Genomic DNA, 17,950 nt, shown 5'->3' on the forward strand with positions numbered 1-17,950 from the left:
AAAATTGTTAAAGTTAGCTCTACTATGTAGAAAGTACGAATTCATTCCATTAGCCGCCGCGAATTAAAAAAAATACCTGATCGCCGACTATTGCACTAATTTGCAGACGGACTATACCGGGGTTTTGTTCGTCTGCAACGCAGGCTTACTATTCAGAGCTATTCAAGCTCTGTAAGCCAGCAGGAAATACAGTACCACTTGAAACTTTAAAAAGCCACTGACAACGTGGGGAAAACTGACCCGTTAATACAAAACATAGCGACTAAAACGTGTTATTTGCTCAGTAAAAAGGCCCTTTCCAGGTTTTCCATTCAAATATCGATCGAGCACGTCAACTTCGGTTATTGCTCGACCGCTCGAGCTATGGACAACCCTTTTGAGCCTTCCGTAGTCATACATTACCACCAAGCCAAGAAATCCCTGTGTGTTTACGGGAATCGATGGAATCGTGCGAGCGAGCACATTTATGCGCCTTACTTCTACAACCCTTTCATTGCTAACGCAATACACGGAATGCAGCAAATGTGGCAGACCACTCGGTCGGTGTCTGGGACGAGCTGTATGATAGCGAGGCTTGTTAAGTTACCCAAAAAAGACCCAGGAGAAGTCCAAATGTTCCTTTAGTTAAAATAAGATTCAATTCCATATATCGGCTCCTTTGAGGTCTTTGCAAAATTGCTTTCAACGAAAGTAGTAATCTATATTGTATTGTCAAAAGAACAGTTAAACCTTATTATTTTTACTAATTACTTTTTTTTACTTACTTACTAAGCTTTTTGTATTTTAAATTCAACAAGAATACTTGATATGTTAAAAGCAACGAGGCTTCAATTACATCCCAGCTTAAGCAATTAATAAGTTTAAGACATCTCCCACGCGTTATCTTTTCAACTGTTCGTAACTTTTTTCTTTCAGCAGAAACAGCCCCCTCATCTCCGAGCGCAATATTAACGATTTAAAGTGTTCTAGTCATTGCTTTTGAATCCTTGGTACACAGGAAACTAAATTGCTTTTATCTTGACAAAAATCGTCCAACTTGGTATCTGCATGAGCATGAATATCAGCACCAACTTATCAGAAGAGAACTACGTAAACAAAGCCACTGAAAACTTTACAACAAACGAAATAATCGCTGGTTCGGTTATTATTGTCGTGTTGATGCTTTCAGCGATCATCGGGAACGTGTTGACGTGTTTGATCATTTGCAGGAGGCCAAGCTTTCGTACACCTACATATATCTCCATACTCTTCTTTTGTATCAGCGATGTTGTGATGGCTGGTTTGGTCATGCCTTTCTCATTGGCTTCCTTAATCAGAGGAAGATGGTTATTTTCGTCAAAAGCTTGTACTATCCATGCATTTATCAGTCACTATTTATTGGGTGCATCATTCATCACAATGGCTTGTACAGCAATAATCCGTTACTTGTGCGTGGTCAAGCCTGCCTTACATCACCAATACGTAAAGCAAAGGACTGTAACTATTGTAATATCTACATTGTGGCTTGCAATTTCCATTGTAGAAGCACTTACGATTTTCTTTAAATCTGCGTACGGCATTTACGTGGAAAAACGATTGCTTTGTGTCTTTGAATATAATGCAAAAAATGTTGGTGAAACTAAAGTCTTTGCCGCTTTAGCTTTTGCGTTCATCGTGGCCTTGGTGATTTTCGTGGCATATTTTAAAGTATTTCGGTTTGTCACCCATCACAACCATGCTGTAGCATCGAACCTTCAGCAACCAAGTACTTCGCACACAGAAGAAGCTAAAATTACCAAAACACTTGTTACTGTAGTTTTAGGTTTCGTGTTTTGCTGGGCTCCAATAATAGTAATCCAGTTTATTGACATGATTGCCTACTCCCACTTTGAACAATTCAGAATGCCAAACTTTGTTTTCTTACTTCAAACCATTTGTATATTTGCCAGCAGCGCAATAAATCCTTTTATTTATGGATTTACAAATAAACGGTTCAGGAAGCAATATGTTGAACTGCTTGGTGTCCTGTGTCCTTCAGCCCCACAGGTTGCCCCAGTTGGCAATGGCAGTTCCTAGCACTGGAGGCAACATATTATAAATCAAATTAAATGAACATACACCATTAGCAAGTCCGTAAATCATTGTAAACATCAACTGGATGAAACTTTTTCAAAGATAATTCCAGAGATAACAAGTTTAATCTTAAGCTGTAATTTTTAATTTAAAGCCTTTGGTGGTTGTCAGCATCACGTATTGGCAACTGTACTTGTTGCAAAAATAAGATTTCTGCTGTGACTGTTATGAACGATGTAATAGTTATATAGTGAACAGTATTCAAAAAACGAAATCTCTTACCGAGCTGGTCCGGATGTCAAATTATGACCTCCGCGTTGCCGGTGCGGTGTTCTACCAACTACTGAGCTATATAACCGCATACGCTCGAAGAAGACCATTTGTGATGCGAAACCATTTGGCTGTATTTTGTTTCATTCAAAAAGCCGTTATTTCTCGTTTTTAAGTTGGGCAGGACAGCTGTATTTTACGACCTTATTTCTGCATGTCATATCAATATCGGGCTGGAAACATTTACTGAAATACGTCTGTAATTCCTTTAACGAACTGCATTGTATAAAGCTTTTATCCACCACCCTGGCCCAAGTTACCGAACTTCTTGCATGCTATTTTTCTTGTCATATATGGTTGATTATTTGAATCCTAATTCGCTTAGAAGAAAAAAACGTTTCTATTGCCAGATTCATTATCTAAAGTGACACTGAAAAACAGGACTCCGGAGAAGTCAGAATTTAATTAGTTCAGTAAAAAAAAAAAAAAATTTTATTTGATTTATCGGTTCCTTTAAGGCCTCTGTAAAATTTCTCTCAACATAGGTGGCAATCTTTATTGTATCATCAAAAGAACAGTTTAACGATAATACTTTCACAAAGGATTGTATCTTTTGAATCCAACAAAAATATATACCTGATATGTTAATAACAATGAAGCCTTATTTACATCCCAGCTTAAGCAATTAACAAGGTTAAGACCAACGCATTGTATTTTCAAAATGTTCGTTTTTTTCTTATTTTTATTTTTTATTTTCTTACAACAGAAACAGCTGCCTCCTCCCCTTAAGTAATGGGCTAAAGTGTTCTAGTCATTGCTTTTGATTCCTTGGTACAAAAGAAACTAAACTGCTTTCACGAAAATCGTTCAACTTGGTGACTGAATAGTCATGAATATCAGTGCAAATTTATCGGAAGAGAACTACGAAAAGAAAGCCACTGAGTGCTTTACGACAGACGAAATAATAACTGGACCGGTTATAATCGTCATGTTGATGCTTTCAGCAATGATCGGGAACGTGTTGACTTGTTTGATCATTTGCAGGAAGCCGAGCTTTCGTTCACCTACCTACATCTCCATCCTCTTCTTGTCTCTAAGCGATGTTCTGACGGCTGGTTTGGTCATGCCTTTCTCGTTGGTATCTTTAATCAAAGGAAGATGGCCATTTTCCTCAGAAGTTTGTACGTTCAATGCATTTTGCATTTTTTGTTTACTGAGTGTGTCATTGATAACAATGGCTTGTACAGCAGTAATCCGTTACTTGTGCGTGGTAAAGTCTGCTTTACATCATAGTCCATGAGCCAATTCGTAAAAAGTGGCTGGAAAAGCAATTTCGTAGCACCCCCAACCGAACAAAGTTTCCTTGGTACCAAATTAAAGCTAGGGGCCTAGCGTTTTATATTCAACTTGTTTCCAGCCGCGAAAATGGAGCTTAAAGGAAAAAACGAGAGGTTTTTATCAGGGTGTGGGTGGGGATAACTTTAGAACATTCAGGTCGGTATATTATAACAAGGCCCATATCTCCCACCCCATTACACCAAACTTTACTAAACTTGGGGGGATTAAACAATCGATCATACTCTTTAACATAAGATGCTTTGTAATTAATTAACTGTCACGATAGAGACGGTTGCTAAGGCCTATATAATAAAACGATGACACTTCAAATCCTGAGTTTCAGAATGGAAGTTAAATGGTCACGCTTTTAATAAAAGTTGTTATAGCGCAATGAAAGCTATAATTGGAAGAAATGTACAAACTTAACTTCTCCCCGAGTTAAAAATCCCTCAGTTAGCAAATATTTCCTTGCATTTTGAGACATTTAGTACCTTAGCAACCATTTGTTTACATGTAGACTTTTGAACAGCTGGGACGTAAAAGTAGTACGATGAGCTGAAATATAGCAGTATTTCAAAAATTATTGCTGTTTGGGTGACCAGTGGTCATAATAAAAATTAGAAATATGGTTGTATCTTACCTTTAAAATATTAAAATTAAATTTTCGGCAACGTTTCTGTTTCCTTCCTCAGAATGAAATTACAAAAGAATAAATTTAAAAGTTTAAAACTTCTGACAGTCCCTAAGGGATACAATTAGTGGCAAATACGCTTTAGGGAAAGGCTGGCGTTCATTTACTGCTTCGGTGTTTACAGTGGAATGCAAAGATTTTAAAAATAAGCTTTTGTTTCGGCTGCAAACGCCTTGTTCCAGTATTTCTACAAAGTTTGGATGAATGTAATGTCCATCAGTGGTCTCCGAGTGCTGTTTTATGGCAGACTTGATTTTTAACTTGATATTTAACCTTGTAATTAGTTTTATTTGAGGACCTCTCTGAAAACGACGTCATGTGAGGGGAGCCTCCTCTTGAAAGATTATTTTATTCTTTTTAGACTCATTATTGCCTCGAGTGCCAGAGTAGTGCTCTGCCCCTCGAGAGTTCCAGGATATTTGACTTTCACCAATGAATATATACAAAAGGACACGATTTGCATTCCACTTTATATACGATAAAGCCAGTTACTTGGTGGTCATGTGGCTGTTCCTTGGGTTTTCTGAGAACATCACCAAAATCAGCCAATTCGCTGATTTTGTAACCAATCGCACGATTAAAAAAGTAAAACGAGAGCATGATCTTCAAAACTCATTTTTTCATGGGTGACTGTCGAGTATAGTAAAATGTTATATTGTATATTATAAACAGAGAGTTACGATTGCAAAAGTTCCCAATGTTTTTTTTTACATTATTCTGTATCTGTGGTTTCTGTGGTTGGTACGTATACTAATTATCAATACTATTATTATGTAATTATCTAATGAGATTATTGCTGATTATATTTGAATAAGATAACACAATTTTTTATGCATCATCAATAGTGCATGCCATTTGCACAATGTTAGAGTATCATTTTCTTGACTGTGTGTTTCATTTTGAGGGTTTCGAGTGCCTTTGCTGTTGTTTATAAGCTTTGAATATTTTGTATGTACAATGTAGCGTCTTGAACCATATTGCCTGCTGCACAGTGGCTCTACTGTTGTACACAATAATGACTGAACTAAATATTCCTCAAGGAAAACGTGCTCGATCAGTCAATGGTAGTAAACCAAACTCAGTGAGGTAAATGCCTTTGGCACGTTGGAAATGTTAATGGCAATCTGAGTGTGTATCTTTAACAATTAGACATATAGAAGTCATTTTAAACCTGGGCAAATCAGGAAAGATGGAGTGTTTAGAGTAATGGAAGGATGTTAGAGCGAAGGTCCTAAGGGAGGATATCACAAGAGGCCGTACTATTGGCCATGCACAAATAAAGACCACGCGACAAGAGCTGATAGAAAAAAAGTGAAACTCTCCTCTAAACCAGCAGCACACGAGGAAGTGACCAATGAGCCCGTGCAAAAGCGCGTCTGTCAATCTAGTATCTTGGTAACAAATCCTGACAAATGCCACCCTCGACACCCTCACCAAACTGAAGCTGTAAACGTTTACAAATGCAGTGAAATCCAAAGCCGCGGAGACAGGAGGCAGGGATGTAATTCTCAAGGCAGACAGAAATCTCATCGCCAGACTTCTTGTTATTGGTCAGACTCCAGATGAGAATCGCAAGGTATATCAGAGACTTGTTTGCACACCAACTAGGCGCGCTACCTTGGCCTTTAGCAGCACTTAATGGATCACTGCTGGTAAAGACAAACAAAGCCGTTTTGCCTAAGCTGCTGGATAAAAATGTTCCTGTGTTGCCCTCTTCACCACTTTCTACCTTTGTTATCATTGATGCCATGGCTGTGATTCAGGCAATGACATATGTGCCAGACAATTTCAGTGCATATAGTGCTATTAGCCGGGCATCAGTACCCTGTAATTGCAATCAAAAATGCTGAAGGAAGCAAGCACAGTCGGGATGGACAGACTGTGGAGATTAGTAGCTCACAGCAACGTTGAATTGCTCACGTACGACAATGGCCGGAAGACATTTCTGAGCACTGGGAAGACTTGCCTGCTTCATTTCCTTGCTTGTGAATGAGCAAGACATTCGTATTCTCCAGCAGAGGACTTGTTGTGTACATCACAGATGGCTCCGGACAGACTTACGGGAAGCGAGTCGAGTCCCAGAGCAACCGGGAGACTGGGAGTGACGTCGATGACCAGACGACAAGAGACCGATGAGACGTGAAGTGCGGACAGAGAAGTGATGCTGAGAGATGAACATGTTTGGAGGACAGAGGCCGGAGGAGGAAAGAGGGAGGGAACCCAAGAACAGACCAAAATGTGAGACCAAGGAAGTTTCTTTTTTATGTTTTTTTTTTCAAATACTGTGATTCTTTATACATATTGTTAGATATTTTCTTTTCAGGACCTGCATTGATAGCAGTTTTTCCTTAAAAATGATGCAGTAATCTTGTTTAAACGTGTTTTAATTATAATTATTGTTATCATTTTTATTGTTATTGTTATTATTATTATTATTATTATTATTATTATTATTATTATTATTATTATTATTACTATTACTGTTATCATTATCATTAGTATTACATTTTGAGTGTAAAAGAATGATTAGAGCCATTGGAGGCATTATCAATAGCATTTTGTATTTACCATCATTTCTGTAAATAGAAGCTGTCGTTTTGTTTGAATAGGAGTGTGTTAGCGGTTTCTCCATATTTTTAACAGTTTCCTTATTTCTTCATGTTTCGTGGAATTTCAATGAGTTTAGGAACATATATGAACACAAAACTGAGATGGGTTTGTGAAGTTGATATACCAGCTATTCGTGAAGTACAGTATACTCACCATTGCGAATGGTAATAAAGAACAACATTTTCAATAACCTTGCCTAGCAATCTTTGCCATAATGACATAACTGGTACAAAAACGACCACATTTCATTCTAGCACAATATATTTCACTCCATTTATTTCATAACCGCTGTACTTGCTGGATATAATCGTGCAGTGTGCTTGACAGTGTGCATACTGTACACAAAGGTTTGCATGTAAACAAATGGTTGCTAAGGTATTAAATACCTCAAAATGCAAGAAAATACTTGCTAATTCCGAAATTCTTCACCCGGAGAGTAGTTTAGTTTGTACATTGCTTCCTATTTTAAACCTTTATTGCGCTAATACAGCTTTTATTAAAAACGCAGCCATTTAACTTTCACTTTGAAACTCAGGATTTGAAGTGTCGTTGTTTCATTAAAATAGGCCTTAGCAACGGCCTCTATGGCGTCCGCTAATTCATTGAATAGCATCTCATATTATAGAGTATGATCGATTGTTTAACTCATCCAAATGTAATGAATATTGGTGTAACGATGTTATAGATATCAGCATTGTTATATAACACCGATCTAATGTTTCAAATTTATCCCCACCCACCCCCTGTTACAAACACCTCATTTTCTTCGTTAAGCTCCATTTTTACAGCTGGAAACAAGTTGAATATAAAACACTAGGCCCTGAGCTTTGATTTGGTACCAATGAAACTTTGTTCGGTTGGGGGTGCTACGGAAATAGATTTTTGAGGTCCTGGCTCATGGACTATCATAAATACGTTAACTCAAAGGTTACAGCCATCGTAATATCTACATTGTGGCTTGCAAATTCCATTCTTCTATCAATAATTATTTTCTCTTCATCTGCTTACGGATTTTACGTTGAGAACAGAATGTTCTGTATCTATGACTTTTCTGCAAATGTTGTTGCTGAAATTATAATAAACGCTTACATTATAGCTGGTGGGTTCATCGTAGCCTTGGTAATTTTTTTTGCATATTTCAAAGTGTTTCGGTTTGTCGCCCATCACAACCAAGCTGTAGCATCTAACCTTCAGCAACAGAGTACTTTACACACAGAAGAAGCTAAAATTACTAAAACACTTGTTATTGTAGTTTTAGGATTTGTGTTTTGCTGGGCTCCAGGAATAGTAATTCAGTTTATTGACATGATTGCATACTTCCACTTTAAACAATTCAGATTGCCGAACTTTCTTTTCCGAGTTCAGACCATATGTGTATTTTCCAGCAGCGCAATAAATCCTTTCATTTATGGATTTACAAACAAACGGTTTAGGAAGCAATATTTTGAACTGCTGGTTTTCCTGTGTCCTTCAACCACACAGGTTGCCCCAGTTGGCAGTGGCAGCTCCTAGTCCTGGAGGCATTAACAACAACCTTCAATAATAACAACAACAATTTTAGTGGTTTTTCTTATATATAGATGGTTTTAATAACAATAAAGATATAATAAAAATAAAACTAATAAATAAGAAAAATGCAGTGCTTTATGTTTAGAATCACCTAGTTTTTTCTAAATAACTATGTGTCAACGTTTTGTAATAGGAGCACAGCTTTCTCTTCATCATTTCAACATTCATATTTTGGATATTTAATTATAATGTCATTTTTAAATGGTCGCCTATCTGTCCAAAGTGAAAAATGTCACAAAATGCTGTATTTCCAGGAGTCACAGACTATAAACTTCTTTCAACAGTTCACGTGTTAGGCCAGCAGTAGTCACATGCATAAACTGCAGGCCTACTTGTTTATTGTTATTATATTTTTTCCTTAGTCACGTCAGTACGACAGAATAACATCCCCTGGGTCTTATTCTCCCCCGACGGTCTTTCTTTTCGGCCTGTTTGTTGACTTTCACACGCGAGCTAAATGTTATATATTTTCATTATTGAAGATGAAGTATTCAACATGACACGAGCATAGGACAAAGAAAAATTCTGAGTCCCCGACGGGAATCGAACCCATGGCCTCCCAGATACCGGTTGGGCGCTCTAACCAACTGAGCTACGAGAGACTCGTTGTGAGCTGGGCCATTTTACTAGTACTAGTAAAATGGCCCAGTTGGCCATTAGTAAAATGGCCCTCGTAGCTCAGTTGATTAGAGCGCCCAACCGGTATCTGGGAGGCCATGGGTTCGATTCCCGTCGGGGACTCAGAATTTTTCTTTGTCCCATGCTCGTGTCATGTTGAATACTTCATCTTCATTATATATTACCGAGCTTAAAAATATACCATTTTTATTATTTACTACAAAATTGTCATTATTGTTTGCAGGCTGTTAAAACCGCCTGAAACTTAGCACGCCTCTCTGACATGAGCTGTTAATGCATTTTGCTAACTGTGGTGCTAATGAATGCAATTGGAATCCATTTAGCCATAACCCAGCCTCAATATCGTTTTTGTTGTATGTCCCAGTTAGCCAAGTAAGATTTAGGTCCCTCCCCAAATGAAAGATAAAGAGCGCTTAACGGGAAAGAAAAACGCTTTTGTCAAATGGTGAATGGTGTCATTTCCACTAGCGGTGAGAAGTAGTATTGTCCTTTGCTGCTGAGAAGTGGTACCATGCCTCAATGTGCTGTGCTTAGAAGCTGTTGGGATGGCGAACCATCCCATAAAAAGGACAGTGCATGGGCTTGGATCGTTTGCCTTGGCGTTGCTATGAATCTGGCTTTCACTCTTGGATTGATCTTTAGCTTTGGAGTGCTTTTACCCGTGTTTATGGAATATTTTAAAGAAAGCAGGGAAAGTACAGGTAAAGTGTCAAATAAGTACGATGGGTCGGTAGTACCCGATCAGTTCGTTCAAGGATTTCAATAATCTCATCCTGGCTTGAACATTAGATAACTGTTTGCAAAGGAAAAGAAAATCGAAAGTTCAGATTATAAAGTTTAATTTACAGGAAAAAAAACCCTGCTGGAAAACCCCAAATTTTAATGCATAGAGTCGAAAATATTACAAAGTAAAATATGCATTTTTTCCAGACGTGTGGAACTCAGCCGATAATAATTTGCACGATTTGCATATCAACAAAAGAGTCCGTAGTGACACTTATATGAGCTGACAACTATACTTCTGTGGAGTCGCCCATATTGCATAATTCTCTCGGCCCAGCTTCCTAAAATATTACCAAAGACATGTCTTACACTCACGGCCGCTAATAAAGCATTTCGCCTTAAAAATTATTTGATTATTTGATTTGAATGTCCAACTGAATAATTATTTGTTGTTGACAAAGCTTGTTAGGTCCAGACAGAATTATAGATATTGACTGAGTTTAATTTTTTTGTTCATATGGACAAAGACAAAGGTCGAGATTCATTAAAGAACAAAGCAAAAAGAACAAGATCAATATTTCTATATTTGGACCGAGCAAGATTAGCTTCATTTTATCTAGCTTTTTAAAATGTAAAAAGACTGCTAAAAATTTCTATCGCGCGAGCTGTGCAGGCAAAACTGCTTGCAATCCAGAAAAATTATATGAAGCTCGTTTAACCAATCAGATTGAGAAATTCAGTTCATCTGGAAGGGTATCAGCTGAATGTCTCGATTAAAGCGTAGGACAATAAGGGCAGTGCAAAGAGTTTATAATTGGCTGATGATGCTCAATTTGGGTACGGTTATGGCTATTTACTTACGGTGTGATGAGTGCATTAGGCAATCGTTGATACTTGGGTAACACTTTTCACAATTTTTAGTGCTCCTAAAGGAGTGTAAATATGTACTGTCGAATTGTTAGTGCAGCCTGACAAAATAACGAGACTTGCGGAGGAGAAGTGTCTCTACTCATGCCACAGAAACGCTAAAAAGGTCAAGCGATGTGGACCACTTTGACCCAACGGCAAAATTACTTGACCAATTACAACTCAAAGTGAATCGCATTTTCTCTTATTTTCAGCATGGATTGGTTCACTATCAATTTCCCTGATGTTATTTGTTGGCCCTCTTGCAAGCTCGTTGGTAAATCGTTTTGGCTGTCGAGCAGTGTCGATAACTGGATGCCTAACTTGTGTATTCAGCCTAACTATAGCATCGTTTGCCAACAACTTGATAATCTTGTATGTGACTTATAGTGTCCTTGGTGCTGGCACAAGCTGTGTTTTTGTCTCAGGTTTGGAAATGGTTAGAAAATCGTTCGACAGACGGAGATCAATTGCTGTAGGAGTCGTCTCAACCGGCCAAGGCCTGGGTACTATGGCTCTAAGTCAAGTTCTTCAATCTCTTGTTAGTGCTCTCAGCTGGAGAAATGCATTGCGAATTGTGGCGGGTGCTTTATTTTTAAACAGCTTCTTTGGCCTCTTGTATGACTCAAAGACAGCAGCTGCAACCGACAATAGTGGCCAAGAAGAGAGTGAACGGAGAAGGAGATACAAACGTTCTTCATTTCACTGTTCAGTATGGAAGGTTCCTAATTTTATCGTGCTTATTTCCACCAGCTTTATTGTCATGTTTGGACGGTCCAGTATATACGTGCATTTGGTAAATAGTTATCAAATCTTTTTCTTCGCTTTAAACGAATAATATAGCGTATTTTTGTTTAGGTAATATCCAAATCGCTATGTTAACATTGAATAAGAAACGTTTTTTTTATGAAAAACCAAACGCGCTCTGAAGGCATTCTATAGATCGAATGCCTCAACTGCCTAGTCAGTCAGATTGCCACTTTCCCAATGGGTTATGCTAAAGACGGTTGGATAAAAATAAAAAATAACAAAAAATCATTTTATTTAAGTGTGATGGTTTTCAACATTACCGTGCTATTTTATATTGTACATTGTAGTAATCCATAGATGGCGTAAGGGAAACTGGTTCGAAAAGTTTTAGAAATTAAATGTGAATGACCTCATGCAAGGGATGGAAATTATTCAATATACAAGTTAAAACCTTTTAAATGCTTTATAGTAACGCGCATTTTAGCTGTTTTTTTGTATTACTGGCGTAACTGCAGACTTCTGTTAATCAACGCGGACGTGAAAGGTTTTTAGTAAAGAGTTCAGAGAACGTAAATTGCGTAGCACTGTTCTTCCGGTTTAATTGAAAGGTTGTCAAACAAATTTTTTTTCATTTTTCCTCACGGACACGTTTGACACGGAGAAAAGCTCAAACAATTAATATTAGCCATGTTAATATGATCAGATTTTGGTGTCGTGCAGGTGATCGGATATCGACATGAAAAAATTTGACGTATCATTTCTTTTTGTTTTGTTTTTTTTCAGGTTAAGAACTCTGAAGACCATGGAATGTCTGCAGATGCGTCGTCACGACTCTTTCTTTTCCTGGGAATCAACACTGTTTTTGGACGCTTGGTATGCGGTTTCTTATGCTACCTCAAAAGGCTCAACAACTGGTATATTTTACAAAGCGTGTTACTGGTAAATGGTATTTCAACGATTCTTCTTACTTTGGCTGAGAATTACGCAGCGTTTGCTACATACTCTGTAGTATTTGGGTTTTGTGATGGAGCAATGGCTACAGTGTTTAACCTCCTAGCGTTGACATGCGTAGATCATTCCAGAGCAGCCTCTGCATTTGGTTATAACCTTCTGGTTGCATCCGTGACGTCAATGATTGGACCTCCCTTATCAGGTGGGACTATGATTTGACGATCGTTTGTTTGTTTTTAGGTTTTTTGTTGTTGTTGTTGTTTTGACGATTCGTGTTAAAAGAAAATTAGCATCAATATCCAATCACGTTTCCAGAGCCCCTATTCTTTTGGACGGTACAAAAGAATCACGGGACGAATCGGTCGGGGGCATTTACACTATTATGTCGAGGTATAAAAGTTTCGCTCGGTTCAAGTAAAGTACATATCGTTGCCAGAGTTTATAAGGTCACCAGGATTTGTAGCGTTCTTTGATGTTTCATCATTTTACTCTTTTAAACAACTTTTTACCTCATTTAGGAAATTAACGACGCATGTGTTATTTACGCGAATTTGAACCATCACACTATTTTACAACGCCGTTATTTCAAGACACTTTTATTTCCAGCAAAGTTGCATGTAATCTTTCCTCTCCGTCAGAGTAAGTCGACACATCGTCATTCAATATTGTTTTTAAAATGTTTTTAGTTTCGAAGCGTTTGTTATCTCCAAGTGTAAATGGAGAAGCCGCTCACTTCTTCAACTTTCTTGTACTGATAGTCCATGGCGTTTCTGTCTTTCCATTTACCGGTACTCTGTTGATGAACGTTGTTGTTTTGCCGTGCGAAGAGCGCAGGTAGCTATAGAAATTATCACACTCATATAGCGTCACATTTACATATAGCACACGTTGGACAAGTTATGTAAACATAACTTGTCCAAAATTCGCGTTAATTTTATAACGCGTAGATTTTGTTCGCGTTGTTAAAATGCTTGGTTATCTTCCTATAATAAGGTGATATTGTTTTATGTGTGTATCTTGCAAATCATTAGATAAGAAAATACAACTATAATAAACAAACACACCACAGTTATAGTTAAAAATGTTATGTTAATGTTCTCAATTCTGTTACAATAAAAACCGTTCTATTTTACCGTGGCTCCATCAATCTCTTTGCTTTATTCCAATTTTCTCTGTCCATGAGTTGTTGTTTTTTTTTTTTAATTCTGATATTTCACGTACATTTCTTTGCCAGGTTACACGGCTGAGAAACTTGGTTCCTATGGGCCTGCGTTCTATATGGCCGGCGGCGCTTATGTTTTGGCTTCGTTAACACCATGTGTGCTGCATTGTGTTAAAGTCAGGGATGCAAAAATGAGGAAACCACTGTCGATCGATCGATATGGTGCTCAAGAGTTTGAAAAACAGAACTTTCATGACGAAGTTCGCACAGATAATAACAACACAAATAATAACACTTGGATAATAACAAGCGATTATAATGATAGAAAAACAGTTGTAGTTGACCATCAACTATTCGTTTCCACGATCTAAATGACGTTGAAAAATCAAAAAAACTAGCTGCATCTTTCATATTGTATTCCTGTATTATAACAATCTAATTTTTGTTATTTCTTAAATGTATTAGTTTATGTTGAAACCTGTACTGTAAAACAGACCAATACCTCCCTTTGGAGAGTAACAAACACGATGAACATTATAATTTTTTTGATTTTTACATTTACATTATGAAATGAATAAGAAGGCAGTTTTTGTTATTTATTAAATGTATTAATAAATGTCAAAACCATTATTGCAAACAAACCAATACCTCCCTTGAGTTTGGAGAGTAAGGCGCAATAAAGATATTATACTATTACTATTCATTAATCCATTTATTCATTCATTCATTCATCCATTCCTTCATGCATTCGATTCATTCATTCATTCACTTAACAAGAACACCTTAATTTTTGGGTAGAACAGCCTGTCAAACGCGTTGCCATAGCAACAAACTTTAAAAACATAAGTTTAAAATCGATGAAATCAATTTGTGTACTTAAAATTATCTTCATCAGGTCGGAACAAGTTCAACCAGTTTTTCATCATCTGCAGAATGTAATTTCTGTGCTGATCCAAGCGTTCATCCTAATTGCGCTTTGCAATGCAGCTGTTGTTTACCTTCTTTCTAAAAACGATTTAATTTTTACCCTTCAATTGTGGATCACTTGTCTTCAGGCTCGTAAAATTCAGAATTCTTAAAAATAATTGTCAATTATCATGATAAATATTTGCGTTAGTAGAGCGAATAGCGGTTTGTTGGGTTTAAGGGCATTGCTACGGTGGCCCATAAGGGACATCGAGATTTTTGTTTTTTTTATTTTATTTTAAAATCAACGTTTTAATTCAGGTTGCGGATTTATTTTATGAGGCTGCCCAAAGTTTTTTTTTCAAGAAACCTCTAGATATTTTAGAATTTAGACTTTTTTGGAAACTCAAGTTTTTTTTAAAGGAAACTCGATATTTTTAGGGAATACAAGTTTTTTCCCGAAAACTCAAGTATTTTTTCCGAGAACTCAACTTTTTCAAAAACTCAGGTTTTTTAAAAAAACTCAGGTTTATTTAAGAAAACTCAACTTTTTCAAAAACTCAGGTTTATTTTAGAAAACTCATTTTTTTTTAAAAAAAAACCTCAGGTTTATTTAAGAAACCCAACCTTTTTAAAAACTCAGGTTTATTTTTGAAAACTCAATGTTTTTTATAAAAGCTCAAGAATTAGTACCGCAAACCTTTCCAACGTGGGCTCATTGGATCCAAGATGGCGGAAGGGACGGATCCCCTAAACATGTAGGTTAACCGGCAAGGATGACAGTGTTAACGTTGAAGCTAGCAACCCATCGCTGTGATTTCTTCTCCTACATAAACCTTTCACAAAAAGTACCCCCTTAAGCTGACAAACGCTTAGGCGTATTCCACGTAGGAGTAAAAGAAAACTTAGTACATGTAATTTCCAGAAGTCCAATTAAAGATTGCAACAGCATTCGATCAAAGAATTTCGATCAGATTTATTCCTGGTGTCAAGCGAATGTACGCTGGCATTGTCTTTGTACTCCTCGACAGGCATAAAAGAAAACAGAAGATACTGAAAAGTAATCTTACTTTCTTCAACATTAGCGAGGGTTCATTATTTATGTATAGGGAAGGCTTTAGGCTCATTTTTTTCGGAGGGTGGTAGATGGGGAGGAGGAATCGACAATTTTTCCCGATGTGAAAGAAGGTATAGGTGATGACAATTCCATGAAAAATCGCTACCATTACTTTAATCATATTTAGTAGAAGTATCTAGTTAGCTGGAGCTTATAAATTGCAGTCGATGTCAATGATAATAAACTCACACTGATGCTTTCTCAGAACTTCTATTTATAATTCAGTGTCCCTCTCTTCCCCGCATAGATCTCTTTGCGTCACTTAGAAGCGGGAATGGGAAATGGGAATGAAAAAGACTGCGTCTTTCGCTATTCTCGCCGTCCCCCCGCACGCTTACAATTATTGTTTAATTTTTGATTTCAAATTTTATTAATGGGATACCAGCGGGAGCGTCTGCAGAGAAGGGAGTCCATATTCATAAGTTAATAGCGGAGCTCCACAGCGGCCCGGAGGGCCGCAGAGCGGAGCCCCATACCCATAGAAAATTCACAGAAATAGGAAAACCATGAACTTCAGTTTTCATGGTCATAATGGCTAGCGGCATGGCTCGCGGGCGCGTACGGCGTACGGCGTACGGTGTTGCGCACTTCAGAAATAAACACTCATCTATTTGTTAATGGGCATCCAAGTTATGGTCAATTGACAGCTGTCAATACAAGGTATCCGCTGACCAGTATCACGTGGTCATATCGCGGGCTCAGGTGTATAACTAATCGAGGTAACGCGTTTTTATAAAGTTGACCGCTGACCGGGTTTTTCTATTGGATTGCGGGCTCATTAACTATTTTTTATGCGCGCCTACGGTCAGTGAATTCAGATATTTTAATAAAGGGCAAAGTAAATTACCGGGGAGCTCCGCTTTTAGGCTTGGCTAAATCTATTTAATATTCCAATTGGTGGTGACGCTAGACGGCCTCAAAATGTGCCAACTTGTACAAAACTCAACGAAGAGCAGAAAGCAGTGGCATTCCGTCCACTTTTTGGAACTGCACCTTCTTTTAGCTGGTGGTGATGGAAGTTCAGTCTCACTACTAACACTCCCATTACAAATGCCTTGTTTTAGTCATCAGGGTTTTTTGGGTGGTAGTGGTGGGGGATGGAGGCGATAACTGTTTTGCTCACGGTTGTAAGTTATGCAATAAGGGGGGGGCAGGAAAAAAACACCAAGGGTGGGGGGCTCAAAAAATGCAAGTAAAGAAATCTGAAATCACCATAGCCCCCTCCCCCCCCCCCCCCGCACCTCTACATAAATTATGAACCCTCCCTTAACGCCATGCATCTTGTCTCGATGTGTGCGTGCATTCAACGGGTTTGCGGTGTCAGTTATATAACCATAAACCTGCTTCCTAAAAACCTAGAATTATCTCAAAAAAGCACTTACGTTTATTAAAATAAACCTGAGTTTTTTAAAAAGTTGAGTTTTGCAAAATAAACCTGAGTTTTTAAAAAAGTTGAGTTTTCGAAAATAAACCTGAGTTTTAAAAAAAGTTGAGTTTTCGAAAATTAACCTGAGTTTTTAAAAAAAGTTGAGTTTCTAAAATAAACCTGAGTTTTTAAAAAGTTGAGTTTTCTAAAATAAACCTGAGTTTTTTAAAAAAGTTGAGTTTTCTTTAATAAACCTGAGTTTTTGAAAATATTGAGTTTCATTTAAAAAAATCTTGAGTTTTCCAAAAAAGTACCCTAAGTTTCCTAAAAAATTTAGAGGTTTCTTAAAAAAAAATTGGGGCGGCCTTATAAAATAAAACCGGAACCTGAATTAAAACGTAGATTTTAAAATAAAATAAAACAAAACAATCAAATCTCGATGTCCCTTATGGGCCACCGTACATTGCAATGAGTTGCAAACATTAGCACCTAAGTGCTAATTGAGTGAATTGCTTTTCAACGAGAAGTTAAGTGTTTTCACAGGGTCATAGTAATTACCGGTAATTTTCCTTTGCGGTGCATCAAGGACCTTGATGGAGGGTACTACAAGAAAAAAATGTTTAACATGTGATTTCTTTCATGAGTTTTATCTCTCTACTAGAAAGAAGGCATCAAATATTCTTTAACAAATATCACTTGAATAAAACAACCTAATCGCTTGGGAAAAGGTCACTAAGATTATTTTAAAGCCTTCCGAATCGAGAAACATGACGGTTATCGAAATATAAATGATATGATATAAGAATTTCAAATTAGAGTTTTAAGCCACTTAATTTTCGCTTGAAAACGTATGATGTTAAATTGGCCTTAGCCATAAATGAAAATAACAATCCATGAAAA

At 37.4% G+C, this 17,950-nt stretch overlaps 2 protein-coding genes across 2 annotated transcripts; both read left to right on the forward strand.

Moving 5' to 3' along the window:
- Positions 1-1,053: 1,053 nt before the first annotated feature.
- On the forward strand, positions 1,054-2,055 carry LOC144647193 (melanopsin-like). Its single transcript, XM_078506959.1, has one exon. The coding sequence runs from the start codon at positions 1,054-1,056 to the stop codon at positions 2,053-2,055; it is 1,002 nt and encodes a 333-aa protein (XP_078363085.1).
- A 7,388-nt stretch (positions 2,056-9,443) lies between these two features.
- LOC144650740 (monocarboxylate transporter 13-like) lies at positions 9,444-14,280 on the forward strand. The gene is made up of 4 exons (XM_078510485.1): positions 9,444-9,870; positions 11,014-11,594; positions 12,332-12,701; positions 13,734-14,280. The coding sequence occupies exons 1-4, from the start codon at positions 9,681-9,683 to the stop codon at positions 14,030-14,032; spliced, it is 1,440 nt and encodes a 479-aa protein (XP_078366611.1). The 5' UTR covers positions 9,444-9,680; the 3' UTR covers positions 14,033-14,280.
- The last annotated feature ends 3,670 nt before the right edge of the window (positions 14,281-17,950 follow it).

This window comes from Oculina patagonica, chromosome 1 (assembly GCF_052425735.1).
Source record: "Oculina patagonica isolate OP01 chromosome 1, crgOcupat, whole genome shotgun sequence".
NCBI classification, from domain to species: Eukaryota; Metazoa; Cnidaria; class Anthozoa; order Scleractinia; family Oculinidae; genus Oculina; species Oculina patagonica.